This window comes from Arachis ipaensis, chromosome B9 (assembly GCF_059453495.1).
Source record: "Arachis ipaensis isolate K30076 ecotype BB chromosome B9, ASM5945349v1, whole genome shotgun sequence".
NCBI lineage: Eukaryota > Viridiplantae > Streptophyta > Magnoliopsida > Fabales > Fabaceae > Arachis > Arachis ipaensis.
The window spans coordinates 1,180,894-1,206,772 of NC_142444.1; the positions used below are offsets into that span (position 1 = coordinate 1,180,894).

General features: G+C 31.2%; 5 protein-coding genes across 5 annotated transcripts; 3 read left to right on the top strand and 2 right to left on the bottom strand.

The window, feature by feature from the left end:
- The first annotated feature begins 2,940 nt into the window (after window positions 1-2,940).
- On the top strand, window positions 2,941-4,748 carry PLMT (phospholipid N-methyltransferase). The gene is made up of 2 exons (XM_016320562.3): window positions 2,941-3,350; window positions 4,359-4,748. Exons 1-2 carry the CDS (start codon window positions 3,106-3,108, stop codon window positions 4,606-4,608), a joined length of 495 nt encoding a protein of 164 aa, XP_016176048.1. The 5' UTR covers window positions 2,941-3,105; the 3' UTR covers window positions 4,609-4,748.
- A 287-nt stretch (window positions 4,749-5,035) lies between these two features.
- PNSB1 (NDH-dependent cyclic electron flow 1) lies at window positions 5,036-9,179 on the bottom strand. The gene is made up of 7 exons (XM_016320561.3): window positions 8,600-9,179; window positions 8,163-8,313; window positions 7,885-8,075; window positions 7,230-7,487; window positions 6,335-6,440; window positions 5,984-6,069; window positions 5,036-5,309 (listed from the first exon to the last, which is right to left on the bottom strand). The coding sequence occupies exons 1-7, from the start codon at window positions 9,070-9,072 to the stop codon at window positions 5,144-5,146; spliced, it is 1,431 nt and encodes a 476-aa protein (XP_016176047.1). The 5' UTR covers window positions 9,073-9,179; the 3' UTR covers window positions 5,036-5,143.
- A 1,024-nt stretch (window positions 9,180-10,203) lies between these two features.
- Window positions 10,204-14,259, top strand: LOC107618005 (uncharacterized). Its single transcript, XM_016319916.3, has 5 exons — window positions 10,204-11,143; window positions 12,650-12,707; window positions 12,805-12,888; window positions 13,238-13,379; window positions 13,684-14,259. Exons 1-5 carry the CDS (start codon window positions 10,645-10,647, stop codon window positions 14,047-14,049), a joined length of 1,149 nt encoding a protein of 382 aa, XP_016175402.1. The 5' UTR covers window positions 10,204-10,644; the 3' UTR covers window positions 14,050-14,259.
- Window positions 14,260-15,003: 744 nt separating this feature from the next.
- Window positions 15,004-17,367, bottom strand: WRKY40 (WRKY DNA-binding protein 40). Its single transcript, XM_016319917.3, has 5 exons — window positions 17,025-17,367; window positions 16,870-16,932; window positions 16,195-16,536; window positions 15,958-16,074; window positions 15,004-15,759 (listed from the first exon to the last, which is right to left on the bottom strand). The coding sequence occupies exons 1-5, from the start codon at window positions 17,106-17,108 to the stop codon at window positions 15,403-15,405; spliced, it is 963 nt and encodes a 320-aa protein (XP_016175403.1). The 5' UTR covers window positions 17,109-17,367; the 3' UTR covers window positions 15,004-15,402.
- A 3,289-nt stretch (window positions 17,368-20,656) lies between these two features.
- LOC148543503 (uncharacterized) lies at window positions 20,657-25,069 on the top strand. Its single transcript, XM_088498032.1, has 5 exons — window positions 20,657-20,667; window positions 20,770-20,863; window positions 21,129-21,209; window positions 23,271-23,978; window positions 24,083-25,069. The coding sequence occupies exons 1-5, from the start codon at window positions 20,657-20,659 to the stop codon at window positions 25,067-25,069; spliced, it is 1,881 nt and encodes a 626-aa protein (XP_088354158.1).
- The last annotated feature ends 810 nt before the right edge of the window (window positions 25,070-25,879 follow it).

The window sequence follows — 25,879 nt, forward strand, 5'->3', positions numbered from 1 at the left end:
ATTAGTAGGTTTGATGACAAATTATACTAACTTAAATATCTAGACCATTCTATGAGACTACATCATTTTTTTTTTTCACGATATCCTCTAATTTAATAGGTAAATGTACGGCTGTACACGGATTAGATCGGATCGGATATAGCCTAAAATTCTATCCGATCCGCACTGTACTCATCGGATCAGATCGGATACGATATCCATAATTTTTCAGGCCGGATCCGACTTGTGGATCGGATCGGATCGGATATCGGGTATATCCGCATAATTAAAAAAAAAAAATGTTTCCAAATTCCATTTGGCTGTTTTTACAAAAAAAAATTATTTTTCACCTGTTTAAACATATTTAATTCTAAAATATTATCAATAAAAGTTCTCTTGAATAACAAAAAAAATAATAACACAAGATTTAAGTTTAATTATTCTAAGTCGAAGTGCAACATAAAAAATAAAAAACAAGATATCATAAAATTCATAAAACAACACACTAAAATTCATATCACATTAGGGTTTATTTTGTTAAACTATGCTATTTATATGTGATGTGCGGATATGCGAATTTGCGGATATCACTACCAAATCCACAATCCGATCCTACCATAGTGCGGATTGGATCGGATCTGATCCGATGGCTCTGCGAATCAGATAATATCCACAAAATTCAGATCGGATGCGGATAATTACCGCAGATATGCGGATATTATCCAATCCATGTGCAGCCCTAGATAAATGACTAGTTTATTGCGAATTTGAATTTTGATAAATTTAAAAATTTGTCGCTAATTAATAAATTACTGTATTCACAAGGCAATATTCAAATCCAAACACTTACTTAAACAAACTATTGATAAGACACACATTGTATTTCTGAAAAAAGTTAGTACCAAGTTTCGTACAATTTTATTGCAAAATCTTGATAACCATACATAAAATATAGATATAGAAGTTGATATATGCAAATTAGGTCACTAATATGGTCCATTATGGCTCATGTGGAGCCATGCATGTTTTATAAAATAAAATAAAATAAAAACAAACCCAACAACACCACCTGAGAATTTAAAACCTAAAAAAGCTTATGTGTTGTTAGGTTTGAATTTCATTACTTAAAATTTGATTTCACTGTTTAGAATTGATTCAAGAAAAGGTAAAAATTGAGTACTTTCTATGAAAATTTTTTTATTAAGAACTACTAAACATATGTTACCTTTGGGAATTCAATGAAGAAAAAATTGGAAGCCGTGGTCCGTGAAGATGAGGAAAGATAGTTGATGGATTGTATTTAGAAAATGTTTAATTATTCTGTTAGTCTCTATAGTTTCATAAAATTTTTAATTTAGTCATTTTTTTTTTTAATTGGGTCCTTACACCAATTTTTTTTCAATTGAGTTTCTACACTTTTTTTTTCCCTTTTATTTAAGTCCTTGCACCAATTTTTTTTTTAGTTGGGTCCCTATATAATTAAGTCAATTACTATCAAGAGAGACCTAATTGAAAAAAAAATTTGGTGCAAAGACCCAATTTAAAAAAAAATATAAAGACCTAATTGAAAATTTCACGAAACTATAGAGACCAACAGAATAATTAAATCATTAAAAAAATGCATATTGTTTGTATTTAGAAACAAGTTAATAGTATAAAGTAACAATCGAAATTAAATCAATTTTAAGAGGGTAGAATTGATTTTGTAATTATCTTTAAATTTTACCATCTGCACGCGAGTCTTAATTTAATCATAAAGTTTTAATTATCTCTATTTAGTCTTTAAACTTTGCGAATGTGACTCATGTTAGTCTCCGAAATAATTTTTTACGCACAAAAGTTAACAGAAAGCCGACATAAGCAGCCAGATGCCATATTGGACTATAGAAAATGATGTTGTTTTTGTTTTGCCACTCAAATAGCTCAAAAAAAACTATTGTAAGTGGTATTTATTAAAAATTTTCCTTCCAAAGCAAGGAATTCAACGTCGTTTTTGGACTATTTCAGTGCCAAAATTAAAACGACATTGTTTTACAAATTTTAGTGTGGCATTTTGTTATCCATGTCAGTATTTTATTAATGTTTTGGTGCTGAAAATTGTCTAAAGACTAATGTGAGTCACGTTTTCAAAATTTGGAGACTAAAAAAAATAATTGAAATTTTAGGAACTAAATTGATATTCACGTACAAATTCAAGAATAAAATTGAATATTAACTCATCTAACATTGATTGCAATTTTTAAAATTTTGATTCAGGAAAAAAAAGGTAAAAATCGATGTTTTTTTATCAAATCACTTTTATAAAAAACTACTAAACAAATTCTTTTGTACATACATAACTTGTAACGAATATAGATATCACATCTTGTATTCTAGATCTTATAAAATGTATGATATATACAAAATGAATGACAATATTTTATTAAATTTCAATGTAAAAACAATTTGTTCACATTAAATTCTGAACTAAAGATAATAATTTTAATACATTATTAAGGAAAAGGAGCATCTAATTATCTGTCACTCCGCTAACGAGCTATAGTTCAAATGGCATAATTTTTTCATACTCGTCTAAAAGTTACGAGTTCGAATCTCACTTCCGAGTTTGAAAAAAAAAAAAATCATCTGCCACTCCATGTGTGGCTAAATTATCATATCAGTAAATTTTGGTAAGTGAAAAATAATATGATGACCTTGAAATAAATTTTGTAAAAAAAGGCTTCTTCCCCTTTTTATTTTGGTCTGAGGTAAATAATAATAGAAAAAAATAAGAAGAAAAAAAAAGGGTCTCAAAATAGAATCCAACAAATCTGGACTTAGGATTGGGCCAGATAGCAAAATGCACAATCCAATAACAAAAGATACATACATTATCACCTTCCCTTTTATTTTCATAATTCCAACTTTTTAGGATCCATTCCCTTTTTTTAGTTATTTTTTCTTTATTTTCAGATGAAAAAAGGAAGAAGATCTGAGTGATAGATTTTGCAGGAAAAGCAGAGAGAAGGTAAAGGTAAAAACAATAGAAAAACAAAAACAAAAAAAAAAAAGAAGAAAAGGAATCTGCTTTGGATCCCCAAAGAAAGACGCACACTAAGTGTTTGTGAAATTGTGTGAGTGAGAGTGATGGGGATTTTTGCGGCTGTTGGAGTGTTGTCACCATTCCCATTCTACTGGTGGCTATGGAACTGGCCCCAGTCATGGGTTGACCTCTGTGGCAAAGACCGTGACCCTTCTAAGGTCATGGCTCTCGTTGCTCACTTCTTGAAGCTCATTCAATTCATCTCTCTCTTCTCTGTTTCCACTCTCCATTGGCCTCCTCCTTTCTACTTCTGGCCCCTCTTTGCCTTTGGCCAATTCCTCAACTTCAGGTATTCTTCTTTCTATATCCATATATTTGTATATATATGCATATGTGAACTGTTTTTCATTGATTCTTTTCTGGGTTTGCTTGATCTAATAATGGGGTTTTGTAAATTTGGCTCCTTTTTTTACTTTGGTATGTTATGGATTTTTTAGAAATGGAAGTAACTTTTACTATACACAAAGAAAGTGCTATGTGGATCTTATAGTTATACTTTAATCAGTTAAGATCATGATTTAATGTCAAAGGTTTAGCATTGCTGATTTACATAAAGGAGAGCAATGATATTGGTAAGCTAGAGGTGGTGGATATTATAGAAAGAGAGAGACTTAGAGAAATGGTATTGCTTATTTTTTGCTTGAGGAATAATTAGCATTACTACTTGTATAAGTGTGTTGTTAATGATTGAGGCCTATTGATTATTTGGAGATTGAGGTATGATGTTATGGTTTGGAAATGGCTGTTAAGTGTATTGTTTAGGAGATAAGAAAAGTACTTGATGATGGGTTGATTGATGATACTTTTTAAGATTTTGGTAATCTCTCCCACGTTGCTACGGTTGGTTTGTCTTTCTTTTACTGTTTTTGGTGGAATGAGATAAAGATGTGAGCTTACTGATTATGACTTGGAAGGGAATCATTTGGAAATGGTCCAACAGATAACAAATGATTGGCTAGTGACAAATGCTGCACACCTTGGGGTAACTCGGTAGATTTTTATTATGAGAAATGTTTTTTATACTCATTTTCTTGTACAAATAACACAACTCACACCGTAGCACTGCCTGATGGGGGAAGGGAGATATGATAGGAGATATCATTTAAACTGCTATTAGTGCACATGTCTACAAAAACTGAAATAGGCAGAGTATAAAGACACTAAGCATTATGATTGTTTGTGATTATGGAATAGATGTTCAAGTTTGATACAATACAATGATTTGTCTATTTTTTTTCCTTCAAACTTTGTTGATGCATAATAGTAAATTAAAATTGATGAAATGTGAAATGGACAGGGTTTATCAGTTACTTGGTGAGGCTGGCACATACTATGGCGTACGCTTCGGAAAAAGCATTCCATGGGTAACGGAATTTCCATTTGGGGTCATCAAGGATCCTCAATATGTTGGCGCCATTATGAGTCTTGTTGCATGTCTCTCTTGGGTTCCTTTACAATACATTCTCCTGTGGGTTTTAGGATATTTGTTTATGATTATTGTGGAATCAAAAGAAGACCTGTCTACTCGTGCCAAGCCAATTCATTAATGTAGCTTAACAATGTGGGAATAAGACTGTGTAGATTTACCTTCCCCAGCCATATCAAGTGGGAGCCTTGTGTGCTAAGCCGCATTTTTTTCGGGTTAGAAAGAATTGGAGGAACTCGCAGCATCCAATGTGCCAATTTCTTTGCATCTTGCTGTTTCATTCCTCTTCTCTAGAATGACATTACTATTTTGGTAGTTTATAATTCTTCATTGAGGATTAAGGGTTATGTTTCTGATTCCTTCAAACTATTTCTCATGAAATGCAAACAATCCTTTCATTCGCTGGTGACTTTGACATTGTTTCCATAACATGATTCAGCATTCATTATAGATAATTTAGGATTTATTCTGGTGCTTTTCAAAGTTTTTTCTATCCTATGGTATTCATATTTCCTGCTTTATCATAAGAACACTAAGTGAACCATGAATTTCTAGAGAGAAATATGTCTTTCCTATTAATTTCAAAGTTAAACGACAACATTTGATACAATCACTTAACAGGAAGTGCAGAATCCTTCCTTCTTTTCCCTCATCCACTACACTAAGGCTAGAGAGACATTGAAAGTTTGCATTGCATTTGATACAGCCTCAACATCAATATCAATCAACTTCCCTGTCTTTGATGATATTATAGTACATTTCTTCTCTTCTGCATCAGGCACAAACTTTTTTCCCTTCTCTTCAGAACAAAACAATGCAATACTGCATCATAAGAGGAACAATTTCAACTTAGGAATTGGAATGCATGTGTTGTTTGATGGGAATAAATCCTGGCATGTGAATCACTTAATCTTTATATATTTATTGTCATTTATTTGGATCTCACCTCTTTAATTATGGTAGATCTATGTTAAAAACTCATACTAGAGAATCCACACCTTTTGATTGGTTTTTGAAATAAGCATTTTATGTGGTCATCAAATTCTAAATAAATGGCCCCTTAAGGAGTTAAGGTAGCATTTGTTTTGAGATACTGAGACAAAGACTGGGAGACTGAGACTCAGTATCATGTTTGTTAGTTTAGAGACTGGTACTAAAATTTCTGTCTCTGTCCCCAAAATTTCAGTATTTCAGTGCCTCCAAAAAGTGGGGACACAGGGGATTAAAATTTTTAGAGATGGAGACTGAAATTTTGATAATATTTTATACCTAAAATACTTTTATTTCAATTAATTAATTTCAATTTAACCCTTTGTACAAATTAAATTAGAATTTCATTCTTGTTTCAATTTCTGTCTCCCACTTTGTACCAAACAGAATACTAAGATTTATTTCAATCTCTGTCTCTTAGTCTCTGTGTCTCAGTCTTTTTGTCTCTGTCTCTCCACCAAATGCTACCTAAGGGACACTGATCATTAATTTGATTAATAAATTACCTTGGTTTGTCTCTTGCATTTGCAAGTTGAATGGCTGCTGTATTTGTAGCTATCACTCCAGCTGAGTCATTGATAAGAGCAGCCAACTGATGCATACATACAAGAGAATGAAATGCTATCATTGTTGTATAATGAAAAGGTTTTAAAACAATTTCTATCAATTAATTTATTCATTATTTTATTTTCTATCTAAAACTATAGTAAATGCCTTACTGTGTGTTCAAAAGCCTATTGCTCTCTATCAAAGGTCTTATTTATTTTAATAATTAATTCATTCATCTTATTTACAATTTAAATAAACTATCTAATTTTACTTCTTAGTTCTTACAAAAGAAGAGTATAGTTGAGTACCTGTCCAGGGGTGGTGATGAAGACTATGGAAGCATCTTCTCCAACAACTTCCTCCACATTTTCCCTTTCTTTCTCATGTGGAATCACAAAAACTGGAGTAAATTCCCTGTTCCTCAAACATTAAAAACATTTCGGTAACATTCATAATAATGGTAATAATCCTGAGGGGATGTTTCAACAGAACATGTATAGTAAACATAATTACCAAAGTTAAGCATGATGCCTTTTTTACTTGTTTAGTAAAATGAAAAGGCCGAAAGCTTAAAATTATTGAACAAGACAAACTCTTACATCACATTAAAAATGCTTTTGAGTCGACATCTTTAACTTGCTGTCACAAGTCTTCTATGCTTGAAGCAATAATTAACAATTAGTGTATTTTGGTAATAGTTTTTTTTTTTTTTTCAAAATGAAAAATGTAAACAATATTGACTCAAGAAACTCTTGATCATATGTTGAACTTGAAACACACCCTTAGATAATTACTCTATACTTTTCATGATTGATTAATAAAAATGGACAAGATAAAGATAAAGAAAATCGAGATTTTACGACAAATTAAACACGTAAAATATAAAATTTATAACAACATTCTTTTTCGTGACTCGATCATAACAATATTTAAAATGCAAAAGGTGAAAACTCAGATGCAGTTAACTTCATGTGAAGTTAATAGCTGAGAGCCGTTAAATGACAATGTAGTCAAACCTGTCAAATTATTTAACGATTTTCAGCTATCAACTTCACATGAAGTTCACTGCAACTGAGTTTTCAACAATGCAAAATTGTCCGATCTAATAACAAAATTTTAAAATTAGTTAACTCATTTAAAATCATAATATCAACCGATTTTAAGAGTTAAATTAAAATCCTTGCTACTATGAAAAGTTTGTACCTTATCTCATATGCAATATCAGCCCAAACTTGAATGGGAAGCAAGCTATCATGATCACCCCTAGATTGCATGTTGGCCTTAGAATCTGATTGAATGCCATGAATGACAATATATTTCCCTTTTTGAGCACCTGCATTTGTGTATTTAGTCTCCACAGCCTCCTTCACCTTCTTTGACAGTGATACCCTTAGGGGTGGCACTGGGGTCCTTGGAACACTTCTGAATGGCCTTCCCAACCAATCATTCATTTGTTCATACCTACTCAATCAAACTCATAGCAACAAAAAAAATCTCAGTTAGTATGTGTTTTGATTCACTTATCTTAAGGTTTAGTTACCTTAAAAATTATATTTTCACTTAATTTTCAGTGAAGCTTTTATGATCTAAATTTGTTTGAAAATAAATTTATATTAGGAATTTGATTGAAAAAACTTATATAATCAAATACTTTGTTAAAAATGTTTAATCAACACAGACCAGGTTACAAATTTGTATCCTAATATAGATAATTAACTGCAAATTTTTAAGCCTAATTAAAAATTGAATAAAGTATAGGACCTCCATAGTAATTTAACACATGCTCCTAACCAATGGCATGAAAAACCTACCTGATATGATTTAGTAAATCTTCCTGTTATGAAGCTATAAAACTCACATATAATATCCTCCATCTGAGAGATTCAAAGTTTCTGGAGTGAATGTTTCAGTTAAAAGCAATCCTGCCCCAGCAGCATTCACATTTGGGTACACATAGCTTAATTTATCTCTTGCTGTTGTCATAAACAAGAATGCTGCATGCCCAAGCCCTGCTAATTTTGTGCTCAAAACCATGTCATAGAATCTATTCTGCAATCACAATATATATAATGCAAACAATTCATCACTAGTTAACACAGAATAAAATTATTTAGAAGTAAAAATGAAAAAATGTACCCTAAGAACTCCAAGCATATCAGTATACTCTGCAGGCTCAGGCCATTCATCATCAGGATCATAAGCATTTGCCCACCTCACATTCTTATTCATTTCATATGTCTGCTTCCCCCTCTCTGATGCCAACACATCAATCTGAACTCCAGGGTATCTGTACAGTGATCGATCTAGAAAATTTTAAAACAAAATTTCGTACAATTTTTGTGTTAAACTTATTAGCCTAGGTCTACTTACTATTTTTTCAATGTCACTATCTATTTTATCTTAAAACACTTATCAAAAACTACCTATTATCTTAAAACTACTATCTCATAATTAAAAACAAAATAAAGAGTCTAAAAATAACAGAGAAAGAAATGAAAAATTGGGCAAGTTTGCATTCTCTATTCTAAAAGACATATCAAACACAATTTTAGATTCATGATGATGAAGTGTACCTATCCTTGAGCAACTGAATAGTTGGGAAAAACAAGAGGTTCTCATAAACACCACCAGAGATAACACAGCAGCACCTCCTAACATCACCTCTGACTTTGAGACCCAAAGAAGCAATCTCAACAGCATAACCAGCTGGGAACTTCAAGAATCCATAAGGGTTGTCAGGGTCATCTGGGGGCCTTGGATCCTCCTCTTGCTTCCCATCAGCAAACAATGATCCATACTCCATGTCAGGATCCTCACCATCATCAAAAGGGTCTAACCATGGATTCTTCTTCTTCTTGGCATTGCTCTGAAACAATGATGATGATGATCTTGTTGGCCTTGTTCTAGTGATGGATGAGTATGAAGAACAATATTGGGATTGGTCAAATGAGACATGAGTGAGGTTAGTGCATGGAATGGAAGGTGGGTTTGTGAGGAATGATGATAAGGATTTTGGATTTGACACTAAATTATACATTGCAGCCATTGAAATTTGTTACAAAGTTGCTTCCTTTCTTTTTGTTTAGTAGTAGTAGCAAAGGGAGGGTGATGAAATGTTTGAATGTGTGGAAAAGCGTTGGATAAGTGGGTCCCATTTTTTCTACATTCTAGTTGCGGTTTATTAGTATGAGTTATCAGTTTTTTTTTTGTTTTTTTTTTTGTTTTTTTTTTTTTTTTTTTAATTTTTCCGGCAATATCTTCCAATTAGATATGTCAATACTTCGAATAGTTAGTTCACTCGTTTATTTAAATAAGTGATAAAAATTTAAATTTTGTCTTATAAATGTAATAATATATTCATCAACAACAAACTCTTAAATGAAAACGACAAATTAATCACAAACTCTTAAATGAAAACGACGAATTAGTCGTTAGCCTGCTGCTGATATGATTAGGGGTGTAAGTTATCGAATCTGACCGAAAATTACCGCAAACCGAACCGAAAATTACAACAACCGATTTAAAAACCGAAAAAATTGGTTTTTTTTGGTTTTTTTCTAACAAAATCGATCGGTTCGGTTTAGTTTTCGGTTGGCTCGAATCAAACCGAACCGAAGATATGCATCAATTTCAATATTTTAACCATTTTAACCTTTAACCTAACAACAAAAATCTCCAACTCCTAACCATTTCAATATTTTACTCTTATTATTTCAGTTTATTAATTATTTTAAACCTCTAATTATTGTGATTTATATTTTGTTCATTAGAAATTAAAAACCGAAAAAATCGACCGAACCAAACTGCTGTTAGTTCGGTTCGATTCAGTTCGATTGTTGTAAAAATAACAAACCGAACGATTGTGTGTCTGTAGGAACCGAATATATTAGTTCGGTTAATTTTTGGTCCAAAACCAAACCAAACCGAACCAATAACACCCCAAGATATGATAACAAAATATACTATGATGATATAGAAAAAAATAATATACAGAAAAAATGTGTCCTATTGTCCAAACTTTCTCTCTCATACGTTTCACTTCATGATTGGTCAAGTTATAACCTTTTCCTTTCTCTCTCATATGCTCTTCCTTGATTCGTTGCTTTCTTCACCAAACTTACCTTACCACCCCATTTTTTTTAGACTTTCCCTTTTCCAATTCTTCTTCTTCACTTTCACTCACATTGTGTTTTTTTTTTTTTTAAATTTTCCTTTCACTTTCTCACCCTTTCTCATAAACTTTCTCACCACTCTAAACACACTCTCCACCATTTTCCGCCACTCTCACTCAAGCACCCACCCCATAAACAGAACAATCCAAAGCTTCAACCTTTTTCACTCACACAACAAAAAGAAAATCACAAACCCCAAAAAAAGAAGCTCAGTTTTCAGCAATGCAGCTAAAAAGAAAAAGACACACTAGGGTTTTGCATTGAATTGAAATCTTACCACTCAATTAGGAATTCAAATTTTCAAACCCAACAAAAACTCTTCTTTTTTTTTTCCGATTGTGTGAGTGAAAGCCTTAAATTTTGAATTTTTATTCCTGTGGTGTTTCGTTATTCAGCATTGTTGACCTTCGAGAGAGTTTTCAGAAGAAGGTTCTAGAAGAGCTGTAATGTCGGGTCCACCGAGAGTCCGATCCATGAATGTGGCTGCCGCCGGCGACTCTGAGCTCCGGCAAGTGCTCGTCCCCGCCTGCAACAAGGCTCGTGCCGCCAGCGACGGGAGGAAACCTGTGAAAAAGCCTTCGCCAGAGACTGTGTCAAAGGAGAAGAAGCCTTCGCCGGCGGCGGCACCGGCAATTCTGAAGCGGCAGGAGCGCCACCATCAGGCACTGCTGAAGAACCTGTCAATGAATGCCTCTTGTTCATCCGATGCCTCGTCGACGGATTCCTCCACTCACAGCGGGGCTTCATCGAGCGGAAAGGCTGCGGCCGTGGCGGCGCGTCGGGTCAGTGTGGTGGCTAGGAAGAAGCAGGGTAGTGTCAAGGCTGAGAAGGTTGAGAAGGTCAACAATTGCAGTGTGGCTGCTGCTTCTGATAATGGTGCTGAGGTGGATTCATGTGATAGCTTGGAGGGCAAGAAAAGATGTGCTTGGGTAACACCAAATACAGGTATCTTTTGACTTATATTGCTGCTTCATGTTCATGAATCATGATTTTGTTTTAATGTAGTTAGTTTGCAAGTTGTGACATTGATGTTGTTGGTTATAGCTATAAAGATGAGATAGATAGGTATTAGTAGTATGTTATCTAATGTGGTTAATAATGGTAGGACATTATGGTGTTGTCAAATTTATGTTGCTGACCCCACCTAGGTTGTGTCTGGATTAGTTATTAGATTAAAATTACTTCAATAATTGATAGTTGATTATAATAGATATGATTGATTTTGGAAACACTTAAGATGGATAGGTTTTAATATGTTATGGTATTGTTTGAATAATGTAGCTGACTCCATCTAGTGTTACAATGCTTGGATTGTTATTTAAGAGTTATTATGTATACAATGGCATGGTTTCACTGGTAGGGTCTAGAGAGTGAGATAATGGAACAAAAATAAGAAAATAGCTGAACATGCTTCTAAAGTTGATGGGATGTGAGAAATATGTGGTTTTAGGAAAAGCAAGTGCAATGGTTATTAGAAATTTCCCGGTGTTTAAGTTTAGTGAACCAACTAGTTATTTAGCAGCTTTGTAAGTTAACTACTCAATTAGGATGTGAATATTGTGGGGATTTGTCCATAGAATAGCCATAATTGGACAGAAATTTGTGCTTGAATCCAGTATGGTAGTTGACACTTGACACTGTTTCTATTGAGATATGTTCTTAATTTTGATAGTTTCCATCTTTTTGTAAAGTCTAATTAACATCTGGTGTTTGAATATTACTAAATGCTAATACGTTTTCTCTTGTTCATCCCAATTTCAAATTATGAACTATTGGTCAAAAAGCACCTTCAGGCTTCAGCTTTGTATGTCATGTTTTTTTTACATAGAGCAAATGACAATGATAACATTAATGCCCAAAAAGGGAGAACAATAATTTTTTTTTGGGGGATGGGGTGTTGTAACTCACCATATCAAGCTCTGTTTTCCACAGATATGCCACATTCACATCTTTGATAGGCATAAGCATAAGTCATATGTATTGATTGCAAAGGAAACTAGTGGCTGCTAGTGTAGTTAAAATTGGATCATAAGCTAAAAAAAATTATTCCTCCCCCCTCCCCAATCCCCCCAAAAAAAATTATTGATGATTAATTGCTCTAAACATGTGTTCAAAACAGTTTATTTTGTTTCACCGAGATGGTAATTGCTATTGCCACTGTGAATTTGATGCAATGATGTCTGGCAAAGCAGGGTGCTATAGCAGCGAGTTAGCATCACTAATTTTCTTTCATTCTACCTCATACTGGGCATCTAAGGTGTTTTATGTCAAACAATAATTCTAAGATTCATAATTTTGCATTGGTCATATGCCTTGTTCTTTAGTCAAAATTTCTGTACCTTTAAACCTAGGGGAGGATAAATAAAATGTTATAAGTTATCTATTGCATTAACATTGTAACTATCATTTCTTGTTCTTCTTTAATTTCTGATATATTCTCATTTGTGCCAGAACCAAGTTATGTTGCTTTTCATGACGAAGAGTGGGGAGTTCCTGTTCATGATGACAAGTATGCCAGTTTGTTTTGGTGTTTGCAGAGTCTTTTCTTTTATTTTCAGCTTCTGTGTTGAATCTCTATGAATGCTGGAATTCGGTTTTTTGTGTAGGAAACTGTTTGAGTTGCTCAGCTTCTCTGGAGCCTTGGCTGAACTTACATGGCCTGCCATTCTTAGCAAAAGGCAGTTATTTCGGTACTGACATAATTTTCTTCGGATTTTATGTATTCTGGATTCAATCATATTTGTATACGAGCTCCACTTTATAGTAAAAAACAATTTGGTACAATGTTCAGAAACCCGACATGGTGGTAGACTGCACCATGACAAAAATCAGTGTGAAATGACAGTACAGACTTGTTTTCGTATTAAATATCGCTTCTCTATTAATATTACTTGTATCGGAAGAGAATGGTCATTAAATAATTAGCATGTTAATATATATTTCCAGTACTATTTGGTTTTTCATTGATTCTGAAGATTCTCATATGTAGCAACTGCTCAAAAAATTCTATTAATTGTTCTCATGTATTCCTGAACACAGTGAAGTCTTTTTGGATTTTGATCCAAGTTCTGTCTCAAAACTGAATGAGAAAAAGATAGTTGCACCAGGAAGCACTGCCAGCTCATTGCTGTCCGATCTCAGGTTGCGATCGATAATTGAAAATGCACGCCAGATTAGTAAGGTACATACTCTATAATATGGTACATCTTTATTTTCTTATACACAGAATGGTTCCTTAGTCATTGTCAAAAGGTTCTAGCTTCAGGGAATCAACCTTTAACACTTAACTTTCAAACTTTTCTGCTACCTGCCATAGAAAACATTTAGAAAATGAAAGAAACCTACTTCCTGAGACCCTGACCCACATATGAATTGATTAAGAAGACTTGGTTGAGAAAGAAAAATGTTCTTGGTCCATAACTACATACCTTGAGGCTTTCTGCACTGTCTTTAACATTTTTTTGTCTTCTTCAATTGCAATGCAGCTAATTGAAGAGTTTGGTTCCTTTGACACATTTATTTGGAACTTTGTGAACCACAAGCCAATAGTCAGCCAGTTCAGGTATCCGCGCCAAGTACCAGTCAAATCTCCAAAAGCCGAAGTCATAAGTAAAGAACTTGTAAGGAGAGGGTTCCGGAGTGTGGGTCCGACGGTCATTTATACATTCATGCAAGTAGCTGGACTAACAAATGACCACCTAATCAGTTGCTTCAGATTCAAGGAGTGTGCCTTAAACTCGGAACCAGTCTGCAAAGAAAGCTCCTTCAACTCCAAGGTCAAGGAAAAAGCAAACGACGAATCAACGGAGACAGGTCTATTGCTAGCCGTGAACAAGTTGAGCTTCACCTGAAATTAGAGTTCTAGAACTTTGATCAATGATCATATTGTCAAATGAGGTAGTTGTCAGGGAACAGGGTAGGTTGTGGAGTGTACAAAAAATCCATAGAGATATGAAGTTAGCCGAAATGCAGATGTATTTGAAAAATGCAAAATGACCTTTGGCAATTTCTTCAAGTTCTCTTGTATTAAAGATTCTTGAAATAGTCATATTTTGCTCTTAGCCTACCCTTTTATTTTTATATGCTGACTAATGTGAGATTGATCAAGGTAATGGTTGATTTGGTTATTTAATCAAATGGAAAAGATTGGTAATGAGACTTTAATTAAGTCAAGTCCAATTTCTGATAAGAACAACTTGGAAATTGATGGTTTAATTGGTGGATTAATCAGGATCAAAATAATCTTATTTTATATGCTCATGATTCATGAAAACTATTCAATTTACCCTATGATGGGGACAAGACAAGGGTACACCTTGTGATATCTTATTCCCATAGGTACTCTTTCTTTCAACAATGTCCAGCATTACCTACCTGGTCATTGGTCATCATGGTAAAACAATGGACTAAGTTGAAAGTTTTGATTGAGCACCTCAACAATGTGGGCCCCTATTAGTATATCACTTTCTAACTTCTACCTAATGTCATGTAATCACTGTTAGAATATTGAAGAAGAGATCCCAGGAATCTTGACCAAATTTGGTGGTTTGATCAAAAATGAAATTGTCTCAGCAAACAAAATACAATGAATGTTTCAAAAGTAATTAGGTTTGAGGCAAGATACTTAACAGCTAAATCAACCTTTTCTTCCAAATGTGACATACTTATAATGTTTAAGCTAGATTCAAATAAGTACAATGTTTATAGGAGCAATTGAAACAAGTATAAAACTAGATCAATTTTGTAACTTAAAAAAATTGCATAAATGTACAGTTCTTGATTGATGTATAAGATAAATTCCAAAATGCAAAATCTCAAACAAGGAGCCTGAATCTTTGTATTGAACAGCTTGGAAAATGTCCTAGCTTTACATCACTCCTATTAAATCATCTATATATAATTGAAAGGAGAAATTATAAAGCCATCAGAACTACAAACTGTATGAAAGGAAATTCTTTGGAAATAACTCAATTTGGAAAATCAAATTTGAAGTAACCTAGATCTTTTCCATGATGCAGAATCCACATCCTCAGTGGATCTTAATTTCCACTTATAGGATCAAACTGAGAAATATGTCTCAATTTTTCTAATGTTTGTATTTACATATATAATAAGATCCTATTTTCTAAAAATGAACCATTTATGGAAAATGTCTAAATTGTTGGCACTATGCTAAATAGCTACACTTTCACCAAATTCTCAATTCAATTATTGTGCATCAATCTTCCTGAAAGGGCAGCAACAAGTGCTGCTCTGAAATTTGGATCTTTGGTCAATGAACTAGCCATCTGTTCCACCAAAACATTAGGTACTTGTTCAGGTGAATCAACCTTTGGTTTTGTTGTAATCTTGGAATCATTGTTGTTGTTGGGCTTGGATTTTGTCAAGTCAAGAGTAACTGTTGGTGCAGAAGAGCTAATTGATGCCGAACAAGGCACCGAACCTATGGTCATACAACGGTTCGAGCCGGATGTTGCCTCCATCTGAGAAGGGAGGGGGTGGTTGTGCTCACCCTCGTAAGTCGCAACCAGCACAGATTGATCTTCAACACTTCTTTGCACCTGAAGTAAACCAAGCAACAACAAAACTGACTTAGCTTGTGATGAAATTTTACATCAGGATAGTAGCCACTAACTTCAAGGAACCGAGGCTGGGACAGATATCTATCCTGTACTTATCCCGGACTCGGTTTCTATATGAAGGTCCTATAATGACAGATATTTAAAGACAATTTTTTTTCTTTCGTTTGTCGGATTTACCTTCTTCTTTACAGGACAGCTTGGAGCAAAAGAGCACTTGAAATATGCTCTTGGAGAAGGGTTATCTCTTGTTACTTTTTGTCCATATTTCCTCCATTGGTATCCATCTTTCACAATCTGAAAAATACATAAAAAGAACAAACCCTATCAACAATTGCACAAAATCATTCATAATACTACTATCAAAAAAGGTCGGCTACACAGATCAAACAACGCTGTAAGAGTAAAGAATCTTACAAGGCTTGTATCGGATGCTTCCGTCCTAACATAAACTCTTGAGGTCTTAGCCTTGATGGTTTCTTCCCTTGGCTTCTTGCATGATTCTTCGTCGGTCGAGCTGCTCTCGGAGTTCCCATTGTTCGACGCCAATGCCATCGGATCACAATTGTTGTTGCTGCTCTCAGATTTCCTCTTCTTTGATGAAGGGCTAAGCTCCTTCTCAGGATTTTTCTTCATGTATTCCATCAAGTGGTTCCTCAAAGTGTTGTAATTCTCACAAACCACAGAGAGCATTTCAGCCAATTTCTTGTTTTCGGCAGTCACACGCTTCAGTTCCTCTTCTAAGTAATCGGTATTGGACTGAAAATAGCAACACAAATTGGATCATTCACAGAATTCTAAATAAAGATGCATGAATAATTGAATACCAAAAGTTCATCAAATTCTACAGTTTTCCATGTTTACTTTCCTGAATCGAGTTTATGAGTTGAGTTTTACTATTTAAGTTTACCTAAGTTCTACAAATTTATGCAAACTCTTAAGAGATTGATAACCTTATCTTATATTAAACTACAAACACAACCAATCATTTCAATTAGAAACCACAAAAGAGATCTATTTTGCATATTCTAATCATTGAAAATCAATCAATTCTTCTAGATTGTTGCTAACAGATGAAATTACTAAACTAACCTCTTCTTTCAAAGGAACCATGGACAACCCCAATGAGAAAACATTGCTTTCAACCTGTTTCTTCTGAAATCAACAAACACAAAAAAACACAAAGAATTAATCTCCATCTCAAGACATTGTTCTTACCAAAGCACTTCACATATAACAATACTTACAGGAACTTCCTCGTGATGAACTCTATGATGATGAGGATTAATGTTGAGATCCAAGGAAGTGTTAATCCAAGAAGAACAATCCATAGTTGTCAAATCTATCGAATTCAAACAAAGTAGAAGAACTTTCCCAAATAATAAGCACTTAATAACCAAGATGAAGAAAAAACCCTTAGAAAAATTAAAGAGTGAACCAATTGAGACTAACACAAAGCATGTGTATATATATAGATAGAGAAAGAGAGAAAGAGGAATAAAAGCCAATAAGGTATCACTTTTTTCAATGAATGAATCCAAGTTGAAGAAGGAAACTGAGTGGAAAGACCACACATGGGGAAATATATCCAACCACTTGCTTATAATTAATTAAATAGCTGGCATTTGCAATGTACACAGAAACTGGTCCACTTCCTTTATTTAAATAAGTCTGAACATTTTTGAATTCGACATTTTTGTCTCTAAAAAAATTTTAAAAGATAAATAGGTACTTAACTTTTTGTCTTACGAATATTTTTGTTTTTGACCATTAAAAAATATTTTTAAGTCCCTAATCTTCACACAATTTGAACGGATCAGTCCCTGACGGAGGCATTTGGACGGAGGGATTGATCTGTCCAAATTTTGTGAAGGTCAGAGACTTAAAAATATTTTTCAATAGTAAGGGACAAAAATGTCCACGAGACAAAAAATCAAGGACCTATTTGTTTTTTTTTCAAAATTTTATTACATCGAAATTTTAAAAATTATAAAAATAAGACATATTAATTTTTATCTTAGTTAAATTTATTGTTTGTATTTAGACAATAAATTTTTATAAATGTAATGTAAAAATTTATATTTTATTTTTAAAAATTCAAAAATTTTAATATAATAAAATATTTTTAGAGATAAAAATATCCGATACAAAATTGATGTAAAACCTATTTAAATATATATTTTTTATTTATTATTCAATTCAATTTTTCTCTTTTAATTATTTATCCCATTTTCTTCTTCTTGTTTTTTCTTTCTATTTTAATACATAGCCAGTAAAACTAGATAAGGAGACGTACGTGGCAATTCCATCTATTATTTTATACAAAATAACGTTCAAGCATAGGATATAGTTATAGTTGTTACATATAATATACAAATTTATTTTTAATGAATAACTATTCACATAGTTAATATAAAATTAGTTATTTTACTAGGTATTACTTAATTAAATATATATATAAGTATTTTATATATACAAGAGAATTATTGTATAGTGAATTGAGTTATCGAAAAAAATAGCATATATTATCCGAAAATGACGAGACAGAATTATATTCTTGGTAGAATAAAAACAATGGAAATGAATTTTTCAAGTCAAATACACACACCTCTCTGCTCTCTCTATCAATAATAATAATTCGAGAATTCAAAAAACTACCACTAATATGACATTTACAATAAATACATAAAACTTTTGAAGGTTTTCTATATACGTATTAGGACTCTAATTTTGTTTTGGATTTAGCTGTTATATACTGATTTTTTTTTAGAAAAAAAGGAAATTGAATTATTATCATATAATAAACAAGATCTATGTATTTGGTATGTCTTTTGAGGTAGTAAATTAATTAATAAAAACCAATTACTTTTAGATGTGGCAAATTTAAAAATAAATAAAATTGAATATTTATATAATTTTTTTATATTAAAAGAAAGAGCCACTCAGATAAAGATGTCAAAAACGTCTTTTTTTAAAGATATTTTTTAATAATTAAAATTTAACACATATAACAGGTTAAATTGTGTTATTTTTATTAAAATTAGACAGGACAAATCAATTTTGTTGAAAAACTAATAAATTAATTTTGAACCGGTCTAAATTAATATTTTTTATAAAAATAACTATAATATTCCTATTATAAAAAATAAATAAAATATTCCTATTATATATATATAAATTTTAAAAACTCTAAATCTTAACCCTATAACAGCAGAGAAAAAAAGGACTAGAATTTAGAATTTTCAAAATTAATATATATAATAAGAATATTCTAGTCATTTTCTATAATAAGGGTATTGTAGTTATTTTTTATAAAAAAAATAATATTAATTTAGACTAATTCAAAATTTAGTTTACCATTTTTTTCGGTTAAAATTAATTTATTTGGTCTAATTTTGACAAAAATTAACACAATTTAAATGATTATATATGTTAAATTTTAATTATTAAAAAATATCTTTAAAAAAAGACATTTTTAAAATCTTTATCTGAGTGGCTCTCATTAAAAGAATATATCATTTAATTTTGTTACGTTAATTAGTGTAAGAATTTTCACTTATTTGATAAGAATATTCATTGAAAATAATAGTAACAAATTAATAAGATGATGCTACTTGGAGAGTTAGAGTGACTAGAAAACCTAGAAGCTCTTTATTGACCAAGCGATTTGTCGTCTTCTTTTACTTAGTTATTATTAGTATTAGTATATTCTTTAAAATTTTAAGTCTTTATTATTATTAATAATAATATATTAGTGGGTGTTTCTATTGTGTTTGTGGTCCCTTGATTCTTTGTTTACACGTTTACTATTTCAAACATTTTCCACGTTGCATGAATTGTATATATATAATTATTAGAGACTATAGAATAATAGAGATATATACCTTTTCTTTTCCTTTTTTTTTTTTTTCTCTCTTACAGAATTATTGACTTCTCTGTACTTTACTTTTACCTTATACGCGTCATCTTTATAGTATACAAATGGGAAGCTCATTTGCTGACGTGGCGCTCATACGTTGAGTCTGGGAGTTTTTTTGCTTACGTGTCGTCACTAGAAATTTTTGGATTTATATTTATAAATTATAAATTATTATTTGCTTAGGTTGTTATTTTCAAATTTTAAGTTTGGGTTGTTTTACTTAGGTTGTTATTTTTTAAATTTTAAATTGTTTTATTTGTTTGGATTGTTTTACTTAGGTTGTTATTTTTTAAATTTCAAATTATTTTATTTAAGTTATTTTTTTTTAAATTTTATTTAGATTTTACTTAGATAGTTCTTTTTTATATTTTAACACTATTTTTTAAAAATCTGTTAATTCTTTTTAGAATTATTTTTTAAAATTTTGTTGATTTTTTTTAAATTGCAGCTACATAAATTCTTTTAAAGAAATTTAGAGTTTTAAAAAAATTTACGTTAATTATTCTTCGGTTGTTACATACTAATATTACTATAAATAAAGATTTACGTTAGTTTAGAATTTTTAAATTATTATTTATTTAGGTTGTTATTTTCAAATTTTAAGTTTGGGTTGTTTTACTTAGTTTGTTATTTTTTAAATTTTAAATTGAAGTCAACCAAATTTAAAAAAATTTAGTTATGATGCAACTATAAAAGGATAAGTTATGAGAGATGTAAAACACCACAATTTAAAGTACATCAATCCCTTTTTTTACATATATCCAAAATCTCCATACTTATTCCAATGGCTGGTATTCACAAAATTGCTGACATCAATCCTACAATCGATAATTTGTGTGTACGTATACGAGTGATACGGTCATGGACACTATCAAGTTACAAAAATTCTCCATTGCCATACTCAATTGAGATGGTTTGGCTCGATGAAGACGCAAGTTTTCTACTAATATCCTTTTATCCATGACTCTAAGGTTATTTATTTATTTTTTTAAATTAAAGTCTATGTATATTGGATTAGATATTGAATAAGTCTATATTTAACTTTTTTTTATGTTATTTTCTTTTTTAAGTAGGTATCGAATAAAGCTTGATGTCATTGATGATTCTGACTATGCATGTTATGTAGTCTTTGACAAGGAGGCAAAACAAGTTTTGGGAAAGAGCTGTGTAGAGATACTTGATCCACTCCTATTGATAAGATCTTTCTCTTCATCGTTCAAGTTCAAATATCTGATAATCCACATTTTTCACCTTCTTATAAAGTTAAGAAGATAACTGATAATGTGGACCTCATAAATAAATTCAAAGAGGCTCACCCTATTCAAATTTTGAGTATATATAAGTGTACTTTCTATTAAAAATTAATTTATTTTTTGCTTCCTTGGTCATTAGTAGTATCTAATTTATAAATAATAATTAATTATAATTTTAGGATGTTGACTATATCGGTGGTTTGCTTCCAATTTCAAAGACATCCTCAATCATTGAAGGGGAGAAAGTAGAAGGTGCTAAGGTATTTGTTCAAAAAATAATTTTTTTTTGTTTGTTCTCTCAAAATTAGATCTTAATTTTATTCAAAAAATATTAGTGAGATAAAATCAAAGGTTAGAAAGAAGTCTTTAATTTAACGTGGTTTTTTGTAAAGAATTTGTTGCTTGAATTCCAATGAAGTTGCGGCCAATGATGAATCCGAATTGTTGGAAAATGCTATTACACCAACTAAGCGACTATCCTCGGAGTCGGAAGATTCGAAGGTGGAAGGAGATACCTCAACTTGCAAGAAGATCAAGATTGAGAAAGAAACTTGAGAATTTTGATGCACATGTTTTGGAATCCCTTTTAGAGTCTATCTAATAGAATAATGCCAAGCATATGTTTGTTTTGGTGGAAACATTGTCTTTTCTTGAGTTGTTATTTTTCTTTTGGTTCTTTTCGATTTTTATGTTTGGAATTTAGAATTTTTTTAAATATAAATTGAAGTTATTTGTAAATAGAATTATCAGTCTTATTAAGATGTGAAGTTATTTATACTATTTTAAAAAAATATAATACTGTTTAAATTTTAGAAAAAGTATAATAAAGTTAATAATGTTTATGATAAAACTAAAAAAAATCATTTTTAAATTTACAAATTTCTATATTTCTAATGGACAGCGGACAACGGACGTTTGATTAGAAAAATTTATTTAAAAATTTAAAATTTATATTAGCTAATTAAAAAATTTTATTTAAAAATTTTAAATTTGAATTTCTAATACTAATTTCTAATTAAGTTTTTAACCATTTCGATTTTTAAATTTAAATTTTTTTACTTGCCATATTTATAAATTTTTATTATTATCTTTTAGATTGTAGAAGTACTTTCATCTTTTTCTCTTTTTTTAAGTATTTTTTTCTAAATTTACGTAATTTATAAGGTTATTAATTTTTAGATTATATTTAATTTTATTTATTTTTACCGATAAATAATAGGATTGATACTATTTATGACGAAACTAATAAAAATTATTTTTAAATTAACAAATTCCTATTTTCTTAATGAATAGCAAACGTTTAATTAAAAAAGTTTATTTAAAAATTTTAAATTTATACTAGCTAATTAGGAAACTCTATTTAAAAATTTGAAATTTAAAATTTTAATACTAATTCCTAATTAAGTGGCTTCTTAACCGTTTTGATTTTTAAATTTAAATTTTTTTATTTGTCACATTTATAATTTTTTTCTATTTACTCCTTTTACATTGTTATTTTTTAGATTATCCCAGTACAACAATAGAGGTACTTTCATCTTTTTCTCTCTTCTTACTTATAAGTTATTCATTTTCAATCTCTTTATTTAAGGAAATAAAAAAAAAAAGATTTTAACTATAAGTTGAATTTATTGATTGTGAGATTAAACTTATATTTTTTTTGAAAAAAGATACTTTTGTAGAAAAATATATATTATTTTCCGTAAAATATGTTTAAGTAACTAAATAAATGAGAATAAAAAAGAAATTAAAGCAGCCATTGAAAATAAAACCTGTGCGATTTTACATAGACATAAGAAGACACTAATTTCATATTCTATTTGGTAAGTTAGACATGAAAAAAATTATAAAAAAATTAGTGTCTCAAGTTAAAAATTAGTGTTTCAGCATTTTATTTTAGAGAGACACAAAATACATGTTTTTAATGGGTGTTTGTGTATGACTATGTCTTTCATCATTTTTATCTCAATAAACAAACACCATACATGTACTCCTGTGTACTCCTGTGTCTATGTTTTGATGGACATGTATACCAAAAACAATCGCTGTCATATGTGTACTACTTTATTTTTTTTAATAATATAAAAAATTTGATAATAAAAATGTATTATGTATAATGTATATATATTTTTAATTGGTTAAAAAATTTATTTATTTAATATTTTTAGGTATATATTGAAAGATGCAAGAAGTCCAAAGAGAAGCAAGATTATATTGAAGAGAAAATTGATATTAAAAGACAAAGAAAATACAAAGCGAAGCACAACTTAAAGTAGATTTCATATAAAAAAATAAATTGATTATTTTATCATTTTTGTTTTTAGGTTAGAATAATATATTTGGTAGATCCTGTTCAGCACCCAAAATTGTTTAGAGCTGTATCTACATATATGATTCATGGACCATGTGGTAGAGCATTCTCAAAATCTCCTTGCATGAAAGATGGGTATTGCACCAAATATTATCCCAAGACATTCAGTAAAAACACAGTTATCGATGATAGTGGATACCCATCATATAGAAGACGAGACACAGGGGTGGTTACTGAGAAGAAGGGAGTCCATATGGATAACAGGAATGTGGTTCCATACAATGCATATCTGCTGATGTCTTATCAAGCGCATGTTAATGTAGAGTACTGCAACAAGTCGAATGCTATCAAATATTTGTTCAAGTACGTGAATAAAGGTCCAGACAGGGTAGCAGTTGGAGTTACAAAGGAAGTTTCCAGTGGAGAGGATGCTCAGGTTATTGATGAGATCAAACAATTTTATGATTGCAGATATTTGTCTGCATGTGAGGCTGTGTGGAGAACCTTAGCGTATGATATTCATCAAAGGTGGCCTTCAGTGATGAGATTAACCTTTCATTTGCCTGGAGAGCAAAATATCATCTTTAAAGATGATGATGATCTTGAAGAAATCGTGGAAGAAGAGGAAGGAAAATGTACAATGTTCTTAGCATGGATGGAAGCTAATAAAAAATTTGAAGCAGGTCAAATTTTGACGTATGCTGAGTTTCCAAATCAATTTGTTTATGATAGAGAATCAAGGGAATGGCATCCACGCAAAAGAGGGTATTCTATCGGGGGGTTAAATTATGTTCCACCGGGTACAGGTGATATTTATTATATGAGATACTTCCGGTGATTCCGAAAGGAAGTAGACACGATATATTGGCATCCGCTATTAACTCATCCCATCTGTGGTCATTTTGTAAGGTTCTGAAACTGCATACGAATATGAGGCTTCTAATGTCTTCTTCGGATCAAGATGAAGGTGAAATGAAGAGATTTGCTAATTGGATACTTGATGTTGGAAATGGAAATATTGGCTCTGTTGTTGGTGATGAATCAGAAGTTGAAATTCTAAATGATCTATTGATTACAACTACTGATGATCCTCTCCCTCATTTGGTAGACTTTGCATATCCAAATTTATTGCAAAATATGTCAGATTACAGGTATTTTCAGAGTAGGGCAATTCTTGCACCCACGCTTGAGAGTGTCGAGAAGGTAAACGATTTTGTCTTGACAATCTTTCCAGGGATGGAAAAGGAGTATTTGAGCTCTGACACAACATGTCAAGCTGATGAGAATGAAGATGTACAACAAGAGTGGTTCACACCAGAGTTCCTAAATGACATCAAATGTTCGGGACTACCCAATCACAAGTTGACTTTGAAGCCAGGAGTCGCTGTAATGCTACTGCGAAACATAGACCAGACTTCAGGTTTATGTAACGGGACAAGATTAATAGTTAACGAACTTGGCAGCAACGTAATTGGAGCGACGGTAGTGACCGGTAGAAATATTGGAGATAAAGTGTACATTCCAAGAATGAACTTGATCCCTTCAGATTCAGGATTGCCATTTAAGTTCCAACGGAGACAATTTTCATTGACAGTATGCTTTGCAATGACCATTAACAAGAGTCAGGGTCAATCATTATCACATGTAGGGCTTTATTTGCCAAAATCAGTGTTCACCCATGGACAACTTTATGTTGCTTTGTCAAGAGTTAAGAGTCGCAGTGGCCTCAGGGTTTTAATTCTAGACGAAGACGGCAATCCAAAGTCATCAACAACAAATGTTGTGTTCAAAGAGGTTTTTAATAATATTTAGGTAAGAATAATATTATTTTTATTTTAATAGCATGTTATGATTTATACTTTTGTACAAATATTTACTATAGATATAACTAATTTATCTATAACTCTTTTTTCAGATTTGAAATGAAGTGTGTAACAAGGAGCCCAACATCCTATGCCAATTGCTTTTCTAATGAAGTTAGTAAGATACTAGATTATCGATCGATAAATTTTTATTAGCTTTTTATATAAAATTTAGTGTAAAATTAACATGCTATTATTACAGTTATATATGTTCTTATTTTTTTCATATCTCCCTCCTTATGCTTTAAGAATATTATAAACTTCAAACTCTTCTATTTATATTTTACTTTGAATAAAGATAAAACAACATATTTAACACGTTTATTATATAACGACGATGATAGTGTTATACTAAATTTAAAAAATATATGGTTATAAAATATTATTTTTAATTTAACTTATCAAATTTAAATATAAGCCCGTGCGATGCACGGGTTTAACACTAGTATACATACTTTTGACAATCTTTGTCGACACCCAATTTATTTTTGTTTTTAAATTTAAAAAAATCACCGATTTTATTTATATTAATACAGTATTTTAAATATACCACATGTTTAATTTATTCATTCTTTTTCTTAATAATGTGATAAAAGTTACGTGTACACCACATCTTTTTACATATATATCCTATAGAGTAAAATGTTTCAATAATTTTAGCTGTTAAGTTTAATTATTAATTTTAATTATAGTATATATATAATTTATATTAATGGTTAAAAATATTAGAATATTCGATATTATAGTATACTTGAAATAT

What these genes read in the sequence shown, in the direction of transcription:
- PLMT (XM_016320562.3), top strand. Translation starts at nt 3,106, where the DNA reads ATGGGGATTTTTGCGGCTGTTGGAGTGTTGTCACCATTCCCATTCTAC. An exon ending in GGCCAATTCCTCAACTTCAG is followed by an intron (nt 3,351 to 4,358) that starts GTATTCTTCTTT and finishes TGAAATGGACAG; the next exon opens with GGTTTATCAGTTACTTGGTG.
- LOC107618005 (XM_016319916.3), top strand. Translation starts at nt 10,645, where the DNA reads ATGTCGGGTCCACCGAGAGTCCGATCCATGAATGTGGCTGCCGCCGGC. An exon ending in TTGGGTAACACCAAATACAG is followed by an intron (nt 11,144 to 12,649) that starts GTATCTTTTGAC and finishes CATTTGTGCCAG; the next exon opens with AACCAAGTTATGTTGCTTTT. An exon ending in GTTCCTGTTCATGATGACAA is followed by an intron (nt 12,708 to 12,804) that starts GTATGCCAGTTT and finishes TTTTTTGTGTAG; the next exon opens with GAAACTGTTTGAGTTGCTCA.
- LOC148543503 (XM_088498032.1), top strand. An exon ending in AAGTTTTGGGAAAGAGCTGT is followed by an intron (nt 20,864 to 21,128) that starts GTAGAGATACTT and finishes TTATAATTTTAG; the next exon opens with GATGTTGACTATATCGGTGG. An exon ending in AGAAAGTAGAAGGTGCTAAG is followed by an intron (nt 21,210 to 23,270) that starts GTATTTGTTCAA and finishes TTTTGTTTTTAG; the next exon opens with GTTAGAATAATATATTTGGT.
- WRKY40 (XM_016319917.3), bottom strand. Translation starts at nt 17,108, where the DNA reads ATGGATTGTTCTTCTTGGATTAACACTTCCTTGGATCTCAACATTAAT. An exon ending in TTCATCACGAGGAAGTTCCT is followed by an intron (nt 16,933 to 17,024) that starts GTAAGTATTGTT and finishes TGTTGATTTCAG; the next exon opens with AAGAAACAGGTTGAAAGCAA. An exon ending in AAGCATCCGATACAAGCCTT is followed by an intron (nt 16,075 to 16,194) that starts GTAAGATTCTTT and finishes TGTATTTTTCAG; the next exon opens with ATTGTGAAAGATGGATACCA.
- PNSB1 (XM_016320561.3), bottom strand. Translation starts at nt 9,072, where the DNA reads ATGGCTGCAATGTATAATTTAGTGTCAAATCCAAAATCCTTATCATCA. An exon ending in TCAGATGGAGGATATTATAT is followed by an intron (nt 7,488 to 7,884) that starts GTGAGTTTTATA and finishes TTGATTGAGTAG; the next exon opens with GTATGAACAAATGAATGATT. An exon ending in AATGCAAGAGACAAACCAAG is followed by an intron (nt 5,310 to 5,983) that starts GTAATTTATTAA and finishes CTTATGATGCAG; the next exon opens with TATTGCATTGTTTTGTTCTG.